The sequence below is a fragment of the Phodopus roborovskii genome, unplaced genomic scaffold, assembly GCF_943737965.1.
Source record: "Phodopus roborovskii unplaced genomic scaffold, PHOROB, whole genome shotgun sequence".
Taxonomy (NCBI): Eukaryota; Metazoa; Chordata; class Mammalia; order Rodentia; family Cricetidae; genus Phodopus; species Phodopus roborovskii.
In genome coordinates, this window is record NW_026125554.1 from 3116586 (window position 1) to 3134952 (window position 18367).

Consider the following 18367-nt stretch of genomic DNA (forward strand, 5'->3'; position numbering starts at 1 on the left):
CTCTGACTTGCCCAAGAAGAAAGGAATACAAGACAGGAAGCTGGTTGGTCAAAGTTAGACAGTATCATCAAGCAAAGATAGAGCTACTGACTTCCAAAATGTGTTCCGCTATATGACCCATACTTTTCTTTTTGTAGGACCCAGAGGAAGACAGTAACAGTTAAGACAGTGGATATCAGAAGCAGCAACAGCAGTACTCACTGGGAAATAAAACAATCAGATTTCTTGTTGGACTGACAGCATCTCAAGATAGGTGTTTAGCTACAACCTGCCCTAAAACTGTCTAGGGTGGAGCACATGACATTTTCTTCTGCTCATCACAGTCCAATGGTTTTAGAGCAAATGATATTTGCATATTAAGCAGCCTCACCTAGCAGAGGCTATACATGATGCATAAAGAAAACACAAAAGGAACTATGAGTTTGTGTAGCCTTTGGCTACAAGGAAAAACCATCTCAACTAAACAAAAAGCATAAAAGTCCTTTCAATACAAATTCAGATGCTAGCCAAACTGTATCAGTCAACAAGCCAGAGTTGTAGGTAGAAACCCACGGAAGATGCATGACACAGAAATTGAAAGCTTGGGATGAACCTTAACATGCATGCAAAGCAGAACCTGACTGTCACTGGGGCCCACTGCAGGATCATAATGTACTCACCAGTTTGGCTCTCCCTAGGTAAACAATTATATACCACCCTACATTTGTAACCACCTCTCAACAAATTAAAGCCCAGTAATCACACAGGCTGCAGTCACCACACATTTTCTGAATGACTTTGAACAAGCAAAGAATAAAACCTAGGACACCCAGCAGCCCTGGAAACACTCCAAGATTACAGTAGCCTGGCATTACTAAGACCATGCTTGCCAGGCAATGGGACATAGGTTTCCTAAACACGAAAAATATTGTAGAGTAGAAGTGGAAAGTGAAGTGGATCCTTTTCTATATAACTTTTCCAAATAACTATCACACCTGCAGCAAAGCCTAATCAAGAAATCTGTCCAGGCGGTGATGGTACATGACTTTAATCCCAACACTGAGGAGGCAGAGGCAGGCAGATCTCTGTGAGTTTCAGGCCAGCCTGGTCTACAAAACAAGTTCCAGGACAGCAAGGACTATTACCCAGAGAAACCCTGTCTCGAAAAAAATAAAACAGAAATCTAAGCTGGTCTCAATACAGCTTTTTAAAAATTTTGTGTGTATGTGCCTATGGGGAGGAAGTGGGTGTACACACCTACATGCACACTTATAACACCAAAAGAGGACATCAGGTATCTTCCTTTATTATTCATCTATTTACTGGAGAGTCTCTCTCAGAACCTGGGGCTCATGCTTTCTAAATCAGATAAGAAGCTAGCAAGGGCTGGTTGTCCTACTATCTCTATTCCCCTCAGCATTGGAGTTATAAGCATGTGCAGGATGCCTGGTTTATTATGTGGGTTCTAAGATCTAAATTCTAGTCTTGTGATGCACACTAAGCACTCTTAATCACTTAGTCACTTCTCTAGTCTCCCTTTGTATCTCTTAAGTAAGCAAGGGTAGCATTCTGATAAAGAGCATTTAGAAAAAAAAGAATACAAAGCACAAAGATTCTACAAACACAACTTCCAGAAGGGAAACTTCCCCTGGCAAAACAAAAACCTACTTTCAGAAACACTGCAAAGAACCTTCCACTCCTATGCCTCACTCAAGTAGACCCTCTTTGAGGATGGGCATCTCATCTAAGTCCAGCTTGCTATCAGGTCAATGTCTAGGAGGAACTCATCTCTAGAAGTTGCTATATGGAAAATAGCTTGATGATCGTACTATGAGTGAAAATGGCATGCTTGGACAGCTTTGCCTACTAAGAATAGGGAGACAGACACACAGACAGACAGACCAACCGACTGCATCCCCTCCCTTAAACAGAGACAAGACAGACAAACCACACACACACCCTTAAACAAGACACCAAAATGTAAAACAAAACAAACCAAAACACCCTATTCAGAGATGTAGAGACTGTAAAAAGGAAGTAGCTAGTGGCAAGGTACACCAGCATGACAGGAAAAAACACATATAAAAAAAAAATTCAAAAAGGAAAGCTAGACTGCTTTTTTCCAGGTAACTGATTTAAGCTTTGCAGTTTCCTCAATGGGGGCAAATAGCACAGATTATCAACTCTAGGCCCTGTGGGCAAATACTACACCCACTTTAGCTTCTCAAGAAACTGAAGGAGAGAAGGAGGGGACTTAAGGTCCAAGTTGAAGGCACACTGCCACTTGGTGGACCTGTGTAAGAATTGCAGTCAGCCGGATTGGGTAAAGCATTATCTTTAGTCCCTAGCACTCAAAAGGCAGAGGTAAAGCTATAAAACTTGTTTACAGAATCTTAATAAAACTAAAAAGCTTGAATTCCACAATGACATGTAAAGGACGGATTAACACCAAAAAAACTTTAGACCCAGTGCATATCAGAAATAACAAAACTAAAGATGGCTCAGTGGGTAAGAGCCCTGGATGTTCCTGCACAGGATTTAGGTTTGGTCCCTAGCACCTGCAAGGTGACTGACCACTCACAACTCCATTCTAGTGGACCTGCTACCCTCTTCTGGCCAGCACAGGTACCAGGCACAGCATACAGTCAAAATACCCATATACACAAATGTAAAACAAAACAAAACAAAGCAAAAATCCTGTAGCCTGAGCAAGAATTTGAATTTTAAAAGCCAGGCTACCCTTTAATCTCACAAGTTCTCTGAACCAAAGGCAACCCATCACCAGAAGCCAAATGACAGAAGTATCTTAACTTGGTGAAAGGAAAAGATACTACTATCACGTGGCATAAAGTAAAGCCAACAGACACAGGGAGGCAGGGAGTCACTGGGGAATGGGTGACCTCTGGGTTACCAAGACCCATGGGTTACCAAGAACTTTGCAAATCATCATCTCTGTCCTGGAAGTACCAGAGACTGCTATGTAAACAGACCTAAGGAAGCTTTGAGATCCACAATCAACATACCTCTGCTTCTTAACAGCAGGCTGCTCAGCCAGTAGAGCACTAACCTGAAAGCAATAGCAACCTATGTACAAAGGAAGAAATGGCTGGGAATTATGATCTTTTATGTTTCCTTTAAAAGGTAGATCTGGGAGCTGGAAAGATGGCTAAGTGGTTAGAGCACTTTCACCTTACAGGTCTCAAATTCAGTTCCCAACTCCCTTTAACTCGAAATCCAAGGCATCTGGTATCCTCTTCTGGCCTCCGTGGGTACCCATACACACGGCATACAGAGACACATAAATAAAAATAAAATTAAAACAAGTAAAAGGCAGTTCATAAAGATATTAAATATTGCCTTTATTCTCCAATTTAAACCATCCTTAATTCACTTAAAGCCTCCTCCAGGTTGCTGAGAAAAGGGTGTGTGTGTGTGTGTGTGTGTGTGTGTGTGTGTGTGTGTGTGTGTGTGTGTGTGTGTGTAAGCTGCGGTAATTTACACCTATAATCCCAGCACTGGAGAGGCTGATACAAAAGGATGACTGATAGTATGAGGCCTGTCCTGGGCTACAGTATGAGACCCTGTCCATAAATAAATGAAAAGTGAAAAAAGTTCATATATTCTTGCTGTTCAACTTGTGTACTCTTCAGGACTCTCAACTTCAAGGACAGAGCCTAGGAACTATATCTACTAGTATCCATGAACACATGGACCAACTAAAAGGCAAATGAAGTGCCCAAAGCTGGTGGTAAAATATCCCAATACTCTGGCTCAAGTGGGAATACAACTGTGGCACAATGTCCACACCTGGTGGGAGTGGCCCTGCCTACTTAAGACAGGCAAACCTCTTCTATTCTGAAGAGACTGGGCCCAAGCACAACACACATGCTTTTTCTACCAGACCAACAGGATGTAGATGAAGAAGGGAGAAAAGACTTTCAGTGGAACACAAAACCAGCCACTATTTCAGTTTTAACAACCCTGACTTAAAATGTTATGTATGCTATTCAGAGGAGCAGGACAGGGGATCTCTGCTCATTCATTATCAGCCTAGTCTATACTGAGTTCCAGAACAGCCAGGACTACATAAAGGACACCCTGTTCCCAAAACCAAACAAGCAAACAACAACAACGAAAACAAACCTCTTCCCAAGTCCCCAGCATTATTATGAGTGAAGTAACAGAATTACAATCTGCCCAGGCCCATACCCTTTTCAGAGCCTCACCTGGAGTTTTCGAGCCATGGCTACCACTTCATGGTCAGGGGGGTTGTACTTGTAGCAGTTGGAGAACATCAATCGGACATCAGCACCAAATTCCTGGGCATCTCTGTACTCACGAGACTCTAATTTAGACTGAAAATACAACATAGGTCCTAGTTAGCCATGTCTTATTAGTGTTCTAGTGTGTGTGTGTGTGTGTGTGTGTGTGTGTGTGTGTGTGTGTGTGGTATATGTGCATGCACATGCACGCCCATACACTGATATTTGTGGAAACAAAGTGGCCTCTTCTCTTAGTGGCTCTCAGTTTAATGCAGGCTAGGGTACTGAGATGTACTTGTACTTAAGGTACAGACTAGAAGTTGGTTCAAGGAACATAGCATCGTCTCCTGTTTGAACAATGTTATTCTACTTATAGGGAAAAAATCACATTAAGAAAGGGAACATACAAAGTGTCCTACTACATCTGCCAGGTACAAGGTGCCCAGGAGCACTGAGAGTGTCTCAGAGTGTGCATTTTACATCTCCTTACACAAAGAGGCAGAACCATTATATAAACCAAAATGGACAAATACTAGGTTAGCGTGTGTTTCAACAATGCCCTGCAGGAAGCACCCATGGATTTATTGGGTTGGTCTAGAACTCCTGTCTCTGCCCATCCCAGGGGCCTGGTGGCTAACCTTAATTGTGCTCATGTCCATGGGATGTTTAATGATGTCACAGTAGTCATGCAGCCCCAGTGCCTCCACATCCACAGGCTTGTAGAAGGGCCAGGCATACGCAGCATGCTTCTTGGCAAACATCTCCTTGAGGATGCCACTGCAGCACTTTAACTGCTCAGAGATCTTGCTGCTCTTCTCTGGTACTGGGTGCTGCTGTGAGTCTGGTACATCCTTCTTTGGGGGCTTCACAGGTCTGCTGCTCTCCCGACGAGGACCCAGCTTGGCAGTCTTGGGCTCTGGAGCCAGTGAGGGCGGCTCATGAATGGGGTCAATGGTGGTGGGGGTGGTGGTATCTGCTTTCCTCTTCACCCCTTTCTTTGTCTGCCATGAGCAGAGGCACAAAAGGCTCAATCAGAGGCTCTGGCTGGTACAGCTGTTCTTCAGGATGACCTCTGAAACCAAGCCCTGACTAGGATCCCAACACTCAGGACAGGCCCAAAAGTAAATGCATGGAGACCCTGTCATACCTCGCCCCCAAGCTGGGATAGGACAAGTCAAACAGAAAAGCACAAAACTAATTACAGTATTTTCTCCCTTTAGAGGCTACAGAACCTAATGAAGAGGTTTCCTGAATAATACCAGGGCCTTGACCACAGAGCCCCTAAAAAATAACTGAAAGAAACTACCTGTCTCCTCCAAGCCCATCTCTGGTGACAGCAGTCCACCAGTGCCCAGGATGCTCACCTTCACAGGCTGAGGGGTGGCTGCAATGATGGGCGGGTGACTCTGCACAGGCTGTGGAGCTGGAGGTGGGGGTGGTGGCTGGGAGGGTACTGGTGGAGGCGTCTGAAGTGGCTGGGGGGGCACCACTGTCACGATAGGAGGCTGGACAATGAGGTCTGGGGTGACAGCAGGAAAGGGGTGAGTTGTGGCCTGCACAGGTGGAGGAGGATTCTGCTGAGGTGTCTGGGTCTGTGGAGGAGTTGATGCTTGAGTTGTGTTTGGTACCGTGGATACACCAGGCTTTGCCGTCCCTACCAATCATAAAAATAGGAGGTTAAAAGAGCATGCTGGCACACATTGGCTGCCACTGACAAAACACCCATACACACTTGTGTGGTACACCTGCTTTAGTGTTAAAAAGGTCCTGAACATTCCAAATATCAATGTGCACCAGACTTATCCTTGTGTCCCCAGGGTTGAGAGGGCAGAGGCAGGCACATCATACTACATTTCCTATGGTGTCCTGGTGGCAACTCCTCACTCAGACACAGACTTTCATAAGAAGGGAAGCCTAGGCTTAAAAAGTAGGGAATCTATTTGCTGAGTGTTAGCATCAGGGCTGTACACAGAAATCACAAAAACAGCTTTCTTTATTTCAGGAAGTGTTAACTTCAATGTGCTTTTAGCAGGATCCAGCAGTAAACCACCTTGTAAGGTTTCTAAAAACTAGCATGACCTCAACTCTCAGAGCTACCAAGGACTAGTACAAAACTGCTGGCCTCTTGTGATTACCACATACTGCCACATCCTTTGTGCATACATTGGATGATGTGGAAAGATAACAGATGCAGCACCCTATAAAAGCAAGTCTTCAGAGCCTGTAATCACAGCAGTGAGGAGCCAAGACACAAGGAGGGTTTGTTTGGGACCAGCCTGGGAATATATAAAATACAGAAAGAAGTGAGGGAAGGAAAGAGCACTCTGGAGCTATATATTGTCTGTCCTAGCGCAGCATCCAGGTACCATATGAAGAACAAGAGGGAGGTCCTACTGAGTTTTCCAATTTTCTTTATCTAGCAAACAAGCCTGGGCTTTATCCAAGACTTGTAGAGAAGACATTTCCATGTCTACCCTGTGTACAAATAATCCTAACTGTTGGTCCCAGAAAGTGAAAGTGGAAGTCTGAATATATGGATAAGGAAAGTGATTTAGTATAAATGACAAGAGTGACCCGGTTTTGAGTAGAATAGTGTATAGCTATAATGTCAATACTCAAGAGGCATGAAGATTTTGAATCTGAGTTAACACAGAGACCCTGTCTAAAAGGGAGGGGAGAGGAAGGAAGAAGGTGGTGGGGGGTGGTTTTGCATCCCTGTGAGTGATTGGTTTTCTTTGGTTACTCCAAGAGCCACATTGGATTTATCAGTCCCCTGTGTCTTTGCCAATTTGGAGCAAGGTGGGAGGCCACGATAAAAACATCTCTATAAACAAGCAAACTCTATCCAGGAGCTACTTTTGCAACTCAAAAAAACCATAAAAGACACAGACAAAGAGGAGGCAAGCTATATAGACAAGGAGTAAGCATCAGAGTCGAACCTGATAAGCAATTTAGATAATAAACCTTAAGGTTTTAGGAATGAACACTAGTTAAAACACCTAGCTTCTGACCAGATTAATTTCTTTTTTCTGGAAAAGCAGGGCTAAGGATAAAAGTCAATAGTTAAGTCCTTGCCTAACAATGTTTGTGGCCCTGGATTTGAGCTTTAGAACCAAAAAATAAGTAATAAATAATAAAATTAAGATACAAAAACAGAGCCAGGTGGTGGTGACACATGCCTTAATTCCAGCACTTGTGAGGCAGAGGCCAGTGGACCTCAGAACATAGAGAAGCCATGTCTCCAAAAAAAAAAGATAGGAAAGACGTCCCCCATCTACATCACTAAAGGTGAAGAATTCAGACAAGTGCTGGAAAAGTCATGTTTTTTTTATATCCAAGTCCATCAACCACTTAGGGCCCAATGACTTCTGTAAGAGGGTAAGACTTCAGATCCATGGGACCCCTGGGAGCACAGGCAATACAAAAACTAATCCCTGAAATACTTACTGTCACCACCTATGTCTCTGTAATCCCTGGTACTCTTCTAACCTTGGAAAATAAAGATAAGGAAAAAACACAGCTGGTTTACTTGCTATTTCAAATACTCTACCTGTTTCTTTCCTTCCTCGTCCTCTTCCTTTTGTCTGGACTATCATGATCTCAGTTTCTTCCGTGGGCAGTTCATTGATTTTTTGCAAGAAGAGCTTCTCCAGAGCTTCTGCCATTAAGACGATGTCATCTCCAGGCTGGATGGGGAAACAGGTGGGGTAGAGCTAGAAGGACCCCTCTTCCCATCTTTGTGGATAGGACACCAAGGCCACCCCCATGTCCCAACACATGGAGCATTGTATCCAGGCTCCTTCCGTGGTCTGGACTCCAAGGGACCACACAATGGTTATACTACTAGATATACCTAACAAGACCTGTTCGCCTGTATCTCCCTTTCGGTTTTAAGCTCCAAGAAACCATCCTTGTGCCTTATGTACCTACCAACTCGGTCAATCTCTACCAGGAGGCCCTCCTTTACTTAGGGGTTTCTTAAATACAACTCAAATTAATTCACTAGAAATACTCAAATTACACAGCATTTCTTATGATGAAGGGCTCCAACAGTGCTCCCCAATATACCCCCAGAGGCAGCTCAATGGGGTTTGGGCAAGCCCTTCACAGTGTCTTATGGATCCCCACTCTATCACCATGTCCAGAACATGCTGTCCCCATTCAGCGCTAAACCAAGGGCCTAGTCTGTACATTTTGCTTTCCACATAAGTGGTGAGAACTAAGGCTTTACAAAACACAGTAAACTTCAAGAAACTCACCTACCCATCTCTTCTGGGCAATTTTACCCACTACACGAGCAGAGGTCAAAAGCTGAGTTGTGTATAGTGTCTCCCTCCAGAGTCGTTCTATTTGAAAGGGTTGGTTTTAATCACATCTGTGGTCTGAACTGTAAACAAATGATCTGGCTTCATGGCACATCCGAGCCGAAAGATTTGGCTACGGGGTTAGGAAGTGACCCTTGGGTCTATATGTAAGACCAGGGGACACTTGATTTTATGGCCATGTCCACAGTTCCAAGAGACTGTGACCCACAGAACAGCTGGGGTCTGAACTAGCCCCGCTGTACCCTCTCACATCAAGGTTTGTGCCTGAGCACACCTCTCCAAGATACTAGTTGCACATGTTCTTTCACCTAACAATTTACACCATCCCAATGGACCATCTTGGTGTCATCTCTCCTCATGTATTCTCTAATAGACATGCTCAAGAACTAAAATAACACCCCCCCCCCAGAATACTAGAGGCAGGTGCCTCAGGCTAACAAGGACAGTACCCTCCTCCCCACAAAAGAAATGCCCAGTCCTAGGCACAATTACAGGTCCCATCACCCTACCTCCAGAAGTCTCTTCCCAGCAATCCTGCCCCTAGGTTCCTAACAAATGCTCCATTTTTACTTCCTCTCCTTCCCAAGCAGGGCACCTGGACCCCTGCCATCCACATCTCACCTTATTATAGATGTAACAATTTGTAAACATAGTGTTGAAGTCCTGGATACATTCCTGAGCATTCCAGTAATAGTTGTTTTCCAAGCGCTTCTTTATTGTTCCCATGTCCATGGGTGTTTTAATGATCTTATAGTAATCCTGAGGAGCAGAGAGATCAAAGAAGGCCAGAGTCACCTGAGGAGTCATGCTGGACTGGCTATCTGTCAAAAATTTTCCTCATAGTATCAGTAAAGAACCAAAGGCAACATGGATAGATTCCTAAACACTAGATGGCAAATGTACAAGCTAACAGGCTGCCTTCATAGGGCAAAATAAATGCAAATACTTTTTACAGCACCCCTGCCCCCAAAAAGGAAAGGAAAAGAACAACAGTATATCTTGATCATATTTGTCCTTATCCCCTAGTCTCCTCAACCAGGCCTCCTCCTTGTCCTTTTTAAATATTCCACTGAGTCAAATCAGTGCTGACTGTATGCACCTAGGTAGAACAGTTAGAAGCATCAGCAACCTCCTAGTGGACATATCCACAAAGAAAACTGACTCTCCTTCCCCAGTAGGCATCAAGTGTCATTAGCTTCTCAGGTGGGAGTGGGGCCTTCATAAGCTCACCTTGTCTTTTAGGATGTTTTAAGTACTAAGGAAATAACATCACCTTTTAAAAAGTGGTTCTTGGGGATTGAAGGACAGAGGAGAACATCAGGGTACTGTCCCAAAATTAAAGTGGGCAATGACATTTTGAATTGTGCTGACACACACAAGAAAGAAAGAAAGAAAGAAAGAAAGGAAGGAAGGAAGGAAGGAAGGAAGGAAGGAAGGAAGGAAGGAAGGAAGGAAGGAAGGAAAGGAAAGAAAATTATTACCCATGTAAAAGGAAGCACGGATGGGCTGCATGTGTATACCCAAACCAAAAGGCAACTCAAAACCAAACTTTCAAACCTATGTCATGCTGTCTCCTCCCTTCCCTCGAGAATTAATAACAAATAAATTAAGCCCTATGGAAATCCAGACAGATTTTATTCTGTGAACAAATAATATTTGGACCTACACTGTAGACTGTAGCAAATATCACTCAAGGTCAAAAGCACAACATTAAAGGACAAGCAGAAGAGCAGTGGAATGAAAATGTTAGGAAAAGGAACAGAGCTAAGGCAGTGGCTTTCAGGTAGGACAACAGGTCAAAATGCATGTGAGGACATGGGGCCCCAGAAAATGCAAAAGGGGACTTGGAAGGTGGCTTTCTAATAGCTTCTGAAAAGTATGAGCTCTTATGCCAACAGCTGGTTAGCTCCCAGGTCTACTAGTAAGGGTATTGAGATCACTCTTGGCCAGCAGCCTTTCTTTGAAGACATCAAATCAGTGGGGGTACACACCTGCAATTCTAGAACTTCAAACTATGTGGGTAGGAAGATAGAGAGTTCAAAGGCCAAACTAGACTAGACAACATATTAAAGGCCAGTCTGGAACACATGAGATCCTGTTTTGCTTGTTTGTTTTTAAAGGCTGCTAAAGGTGACATCCAAATTAGCAGAATGGTAGGATTCACACCATATATACAAGAAAAGGGAAATTCAGGCCCACCTTCAGGATTTCCAGCCTCAGCACTTGACCTAACAGTCAAGCCTCATTTATCATATACTTGTCAGGACCTCATCTGAGTCCCCTAGCAATCCCCTGCCTTGGACTTTCCCCTTTTAGGCCTCTGTGCCTCTGCCCTTATCGTTCCCTCCTATAACACACTAATCTTCTATTCTAAGGCTATTAATGGTAGTGTGAGACCCTCATCTTTTTTTTTTTTTTTTTTTTTTTTTTTTAAATCTCATTTTCTGATGCAGAACTCTGGAGACTGCTGTTTGCTGGCCTCTTTTTGATAAGGCCTCTCTTTTCTTCTCACAAAAGTCTGGAAACCAGCCTTCCACTTCCAGTTCCTTCTATTTTATTTGATCTAAGAATGTTGTTGTGGTAGTTTGAGTAAGAATAGTTCCCATAGGTTCATATACTGGAATGATTAGCCCCTAATTGGTAGACTGTTTAGGAAGGATTAGAAGGTGTGGCCTTGTTGGAAAAAATGTGTAACTGGGAGTGCTAGACTCTGAGGTTTCAAAAGCATGGTTGCATGGCTCTCCCACACATCTCCTTTCTAGCAAGTTCATGACCCAGATGTCTTATCTCTTAAGTCCAGAAGACATGTATGGTACACACACATAGTTGTGGTTTTCAAGACAGGTCAGAGTCGGTATCACATTTTGAAGAACTTGAAACACCTGGCAGAGACTAAGACCACTAGCCCTCATAGACCCAACCTAGATAATGGCTACCACCACATTTCACCTGGAGGGCATGGGACTTAACACATTCCAGCGAGCAATTTAGAAGCCAAGCATTGGCTTTTGAAAGAGAAATATGAAAGCATTTGTTCCAACCACTCCCTGGGGTTCAGTGAGGTAGTTCAGATAATAGAGATGTCTACTAGGGATGTGTAAAATGGGATATCCTTCAAGAAAGAGAAAAAAACAACATCAAGTATGTTGTATGGGGGTTAGGGGTGAGGGGGGTAGTATCTCCAGGGCACATGTAGCACAGTTCCCTTCAACTATATTCCCTAGGAGATACTCTACTATCTTTACCAGCATGGCAGTGCTTTGGTGCTGATGTAATTAACTGTTGTTGCAGTAAATTAGTTCCCTTTCTAAACAACCACAGCAGAGAGAGGAAGAGGAAAAGGGCTTTTTAACTACTAGTTGGGGCTCTGACTTCAGCTCACCTTCTTTTAGCCTCTCTCTATACATCCTTCCCTGGGGTCCCAATTAACTAAGAGAACAATGTATGTCTAAGCCAGTTAGCTTCTCCTTTTTCTTTTCCTGTTTGATTTTCAGTACTGCTGGAACCATATACTGAAAAGGCTACTGTAGATACTGGTGTTCAGAGTTCTTACTATGACTCCAAACCCATTTCACTCTTCTGCAGAATCTGCCTTCACCAGGAGACTAAGGGTGGTGGTAGCACAAGCCCTGCCCAGCTACTCACAGGGAGGTTCAGCTTGACGGCATCCACAGGCTGCTGGAAAGGCCACGCAAACTGGTGTTTCCATAGTGTCTTGAGCACCACTCTGAGCAGATATTGCAATTGATTGGTCTGCCTCTTGGGCTTATTAGGGTTGGAGGTCTCTGGGGGTGGAGGATTGGTGCTGGCTGCATTTGCTGGCTGGGGTTGGGCCTGGGCCTGCGTTGTAGACATTTGGGAGGTTTCTAGTCCATCCCCCATTACTGGCAGATTTCTCAATCTTGTCCCAGGGCCGCTCTCCGTAGACATGCTAGTGATCCCATCACATTCTTCACCAGGCACTCTACATGGAAAGAAAAAAGTCCCATCAGAGACCAGACAACACACGAACCACACTAGAAATGACAAGAACCCTGACTGCAGGCACCAAAGATTGTGTTCAATTGGCAGCAACTGGTCAGAATGGCTGAGAGAGTTACTCTATGACCCAACTAAAAGGGCCCTAGTTCCTATCTCTTCTAAGACTGGCCATTTAGCTGGGCTTGGTGATAAGGGCCTGTAATTCTGGTTACTTTGGAGGCTGAGAAAGGTATTTGCCACGTCTAAGTAAGACTTGTCTGGACAACTAAGTCAGATTCTGTCTTAAAACTAAATAAATAAATAAATAAATAAATAAATAAATAAATAAATAAATAAATAAATGAGGACTTTTTACAGCTCAGTACTACAAAAATCATAGAAGATAGGTATAACCACGGTCAGAGCACTCAGTAAAACCACTGAGAACTATAGAGTTCACAAAGGAGAAGGTCTAATAAAGCTATGTTTTATAAGCCCACATGACTCTCTCCTCACTTGAAGATCTTTAGAGGATGATGGTTGTATGACAAGGTAAGAGATATAAACCCTTATTTGTAACTGTGGCTTATGAAACAAAGTCAATACTTTATTTATGCCAGGGCTACAAAAAAAAAGAGCAGCAAGATAAGGCCTATTACCTGGCTTTGGACAGCTTCATGGTTATTAAGAACATTTTTCTGGATAAATAATGCATGTTTACTGAGGAAAGAAATCTCATAAAGGTTAATGCTCCTCTTTTTTTTTTTTAATCGTATTTGTCTATGCAACTACCCCAATGAAATAAATTAACGCTTATAAACAAATTAACCACAGGTCAAAAACTAGCAACCTCTCCCTCTGATCCCAGTTTAGAAATATCTTTAGGAAGTGGGATAAGGGATAAAGCCTTGTGCTGGTATCTCTCTAACACAGCATTAGAGATGGTGAAAGGGTACCAACAGCTGAAACTAAGTGTGTATCTTTTTCACATAAATCTGCTGGGGCTGATGATAAAGATCAGCCAGGCAGCCTGTGGAAAGCACCCTCCAAAGTGAGGAAAGAAGTGAGCTATGGGTTCATGACCAAGATGTGGTAATTCCCTGGAACTTCATTAGAGGGCATGCATGGTAAAACACCACATTAATCAGCACCATGGACTACAGTGGTTTCTTTCCTTTAAAATGCTTTAGAATGGCAAGAGACTGACAGGCTGGGTGTGCGTGCTTGTCCATCACCAATGCAGTTGAAACCTGATTGACAATCAGGTTTCTCCTAGAAAGCTTAGGATATGCCTATAATTCTAAAACTGAACAGGCTGAGGCAAGATCAAAGTTCAAAGCCAACCTGAAACAAACAAGAATGAATGAATCACATAAGTACATACATACATGCAAAATCAATCACCCTTCCTCTCCTTCTGATGCTATGTCCTGAACATGTGCCAAGTGAACAAGGACAGGAAGGCCACAGAGCAGACAGAGAGATTAACAGTCCAGGACTCTCAATTTCACCTACCACAACAGTTAATTCCATTCCTGTATACAACTGTGGGAAAAGGAAATGATCTGGGAATTTCAAGAATTCACTTCTACTGCAGTGAGCCCCACCCCCAAATGGAAACAAGCAAATAAAAATGATGAAAGATAACCAGAACTATTATTCATCTGTCCCCAGGGCAAGGAAATGACTCCCCTATAGCACAGAGGTGACCCATTCAGCCTCCCTTGGTAAATTCTTCCCTTAGTATCATCCTCACTAGGCCTCAGCCATCTATGCTCCACAACATAACTACCACCATCCCTTTCACTGTCAGACCTTTTATTTGCTACCTAGCACCTGATGCTTCCCTGATCTTCACCTCTGTGACTTCAATGAGTGCACAACACAGTCTTAAAGCCTGTCTTGAAGTGATTCCTGTTCTGTCACACAACAGACTGTTACTGGGGTTTCTGGCTCAGTCTCAGGGTCCTGGAAGAGCAGCATTCATGTGGACAATGTGGTTAACTATCAAACTAAGTCTTTTACTTAGCCAGTGTGTCTCACTGGAGCTCCATGTCAGCCTAGGTTATGTGATAATTGACATGACATGCCCTTTGAGTTGATAAAGTAACACTTCAGCCAATACCATGGCTGCTGCTCTGGTCATGACTGGGAGAGGCACTATACTGATGGCACCACATATGCTCCTGTGGTGAGGTGAGAGGCAAGTCTAATAGGTACAGTGAAAACAGAGGAAGTGATCTAGACAAGGAGCAATCAGAAGAGTAGCTAAGAACCTGATAGTTAAGGCAACTGATTTCAAGCCATCTTTTCCATGAGGGAGAGTGAGGGGGGATTAAAAAACACAAAAAACCCACTTGCTTCCCTTTCGACTTCCATTCTGACCTGTGACCAAGGGGCAGAAGCCCCCATTCACTAAGATAAGAGTAAGAAAAGGTGAAGGGATAGTGAGAGAATTATAACTATGTTTTCAACCCTAAATGTTCCATGACCTAAGTGGATGCCTTGGCCACCACATTGTCTACCCTTACTTCATTATTTCCTCTTACATCTCTACATCAAACTGGTTATTACAGTATTTCTTCTGAACAGAGTCAGAACCAAGGTACGGTAGGAGGGCACTTTACTAAAGTGAGAGCGGCACTGCAAGCACTATTAACACAAAGCAATCGATCGTGTTAAGGTTAGTATATTCCTTCCAATGGAGCTGTAATTTCCAAATCTGTTATTACTATAATAAAAAGCAAGAGAAAAAAATCTATAAGAGGAGGAAGCAGGCAGTGTCCATGCTGGTTCTAATATAAGATCTTGTATTTACTGTATAGTGCTTAGGAAAGACAGACTCATTAGGAAATAACTACACAGAAACTACTGCGTGTTTCCTTTGACCTAAATGCATGTGAAATGGCAGAGATTATCCTTACCTATTTTACACACAGATATGTTTGTGTTGAATACATTCATGTGTCTGAATGTATGTAAGCCCTTCATTGACCTTGAGAATTATCATCAGTTGCCCCTTCACCTTAATTCATTGACACAAGATCTCTCAATTAAGCCTAGAGCTTACTGATAAGGCAAGTCTTGCTAGCCAACTTGTCCCTATAGCCACTGTGCCCATCTGGTATTTATGTGGGTTTCTGGGTATCTGTACTCTTGTCCTCATGCTTGGGTAGCAAGTACTTAAAACTCTGAGACATCTCCATAGACCTGCCTAACCTTGAGATTTTTAAGGATGCTGTGAAAAATTTGGGAACCGCTAAATTTCCAAAATTCAACAATTCTGATTATTCTTTTTCAAGATTTATTATGCATATATAGTGTTATACCTGAGTGTATTCCTACATGCCAGAAGAGGGCAGCAGATCCCATTATAGATGGTTGTGAGCCACCATGTGGTTGTTGGGCATAAGAGTGGCCAGTGCTCTTGACCTCTGAGCCATCTCTCCAGCCCTCTCAAGGACATTATTTTTAATCTCCCCATTTAAGAACAGCTGATAGCTCAGCAGTGGTGGTGCACTCAGAAAGAAGAAGCCAGCCATGTCTACAGAGTGTGTTCCAGGACAGCCAAGGATATACATAGAAACTCTGTTTCAAAGGAGAGGGGAGGGGGGAAACCTATGTTTGTTAGTTTAATCCTCACAAGTCAGATGACAGTGGCTTCACCATTTTCACCATGATACCCATGACAACACAGGATTCACCTGGAGGTAATGTGTATTTGGCATGCTCTGATTCAGAGTAGCCAAAACAAGCACAGAAGCAGTAACCATGAGCTTCTGGCTTTGCTGACAGCGCTTTATCCCTCAGAAAGCCTGTCCTCACTACAAAGGTATACAAATATTATATGGCTCATGAGCTGGGGCTCAAGCCAGATTTCCAGTAGTGCTATTTCCAAATATTTTCAACCCCAATAAATAAATTAGAACTGAAACACCTTCTGGTAACGAACTGGCCATCTGTTTGCAAGGAGACTTGGACATCACTATAGGCAATATTTGAAGCACAATTCCCTGCTAAGCTTGGGGTACAAGACCAGCCTGAAAGGATATTGCTTAAACGTGTTTCCTGCTTGCTAATGTGGTTGGCCCCAGGCCCACAGGAAAAATGAATTCAAATTAACACGTCTTTAAAACACCTTAGAGCACCTTTCTATAAGCACAAGGCTTTTTTTTTTTTTTTTTGGCATAAGCATTTGGAACAATGATGAAGTCTACCACAGACAAAAACAATGAGGTAGGGGGCACTGATGTTGGTAAAAATAAATGAAGAAAAATAAAGCAAGGGCCTTGCAGATAAATGGTAGAGCTACAAAAGATCATAGGTAGGTAATCCAGATCCAGGAAGACGAATAAATGTTTTATCTTCTCTCTCATTGGAGACTCTTAGCCCCAAATCTTCAGATGTGAGTACATATCTCAGAGTTAACTATAAAAGCCAGGAAAGGGGTCACTGCCAGGGTAAGGGTTTAGGGGAAACAATGGAGAGGTGAATAGCCAGGTATAAATGATCTGATCTGGGTCGTGTGTGGGGAGTACTAGGAGCAGATGGAAGAAAAATATGGGAGGAGGGTAAAAATGGAAAAGTTGTAACAAATACTATTAACTTCTTCACTAAAAAAAACCTAATATACACATCACATTTGTGTATAAATACACACATATAGCTGGGCAGCAGCAGTGGCTCACACCTTTGATTCCAGCACTTGGGAAGTAAGAGTCAGGCCTGGTCTACAAAGAGTTCCAGGATAGTCAGTCAGGGCTGTTACACAGAGAAAACCCGCCCCCAAAATACACATATGTTTTAAATTATAGTTTTTCATGTGGGCTGACAATGATCCCCTCCCCTAGAGTCAAAGACCACCTAACAAAAAGCTCCAACATCAGGCATGAGAAGCCCTCTTTTGAGTTCTTCTTTGGGGTAGTTTAACAGACTCCCAAACCTGCATGCTATTGCTATGTCTTGGGTTGCTCTGGAGATGTCCTTCTTGCTGAAGACATGGTCTTCAGACACAAGGCACAGATGTCCCTGAACTGGAACTGACCTGAATGCACCATACAAGCCCCATCCAGGTATTACTCCTATGAAACACAATAATGATCAGCAGGCACAGCATACATACCTTGGTGGTAGCCAACAGTTCTATTAATTGCACTCAAGACCTGTGTTCAACAAGAGGGAAATTATGCTTCGTACTAAAGCCACAGCCAACTACCAAGGGCTAGTGAGGTCATACATCTGGGAGGAGAACCTACAATCCCAACCTCCACTTAAATAAACCAGCATAATCCCTAAGTACATTCTAAACATCTGTCTTTATGCCCACAGATGAATACAGTCCTCACTTCTCATAAAGGATACTTCTCTTTGCAACAGAGACCATTACAGGAAAACCACAACCAATTAAAATGCAGACTTATGGAGACCAGTCCCAATGAACACTCCTGCATCTTAAAGCTCATAGAACACCATGGAAGACGTAACAGAAAGGTTTTAAGAACTAGAGAACCAAGGAGCATGCTGTGAGACTGTCGTCTCCTAGTTATGTCAGAAGCTATACCCATAATGTCTCACTAAACACAACAGCCTAACAAAGCTGAACAAATACAAATATAGACATGCTAAAATGGATAAGGGAAGGGGTCACAAGACCTCAACCCTATATAAAGAACTATAGGCAACTAAGGAATGCTAAGAGTGGGAGAAAGAAATGTTCCTCAGGAAAAAGCCCACCAACTGGTTATCTAATACCAAATGGTCAGCCTTGAAAACAAAAGTACATGTGTATAATATATATGCATGTAAATAATTTTTAAGGCCATGAATTTGAAAGAGAGCAAG

At 43.0% G+C, this 18367-nt stretch overlaps 1 protein-coding gene across 7 annotated transcripts in view; it reads right to left on the minus strand.

The window, feature by feature from the left end:
• The window catches only part of Brd4 (bromodomain containing 4), a 78350-nt gene that overhangs the window by 21495 nt on the left and 38488 nt on the right, over positions 1-18367 (minus strand). For 6 of the 7 annotated variants that reach the window (XM_051177474.1, XM_051177472.1, XM_051177471.1 and 3 more), the window contains exons 2-7: positions 12212-12530; positions 9188-9325; positions 7792-7927; positions 5606-5895; positions 4880-5242; positions 4206-4334 (exon numbers count right to left, since the gene is read on the minus strand). In XM_051177474.1, the coding sequence (XP_051033431.1) occupies positions 4206-4334; positions 4880-5242; positions 5606-5895; positions 7792-7927; positions 9188-9325; positions 12212-12496 (1341 nt within the window). In that variant the 5' untranslated portion in view covers positions 12497-12530. Of the gene's footprint in view, positions 1-4205; positions 4335-4879; positions 5243-5605; positions 5896-7791; positions 7928-8500; positions 8613-9187; positions 9326-12211; positions 12531-18367 lie in introns of those variants that run through there. The other variant, XM_051177477.1, reaches the window with a different exon arrangement.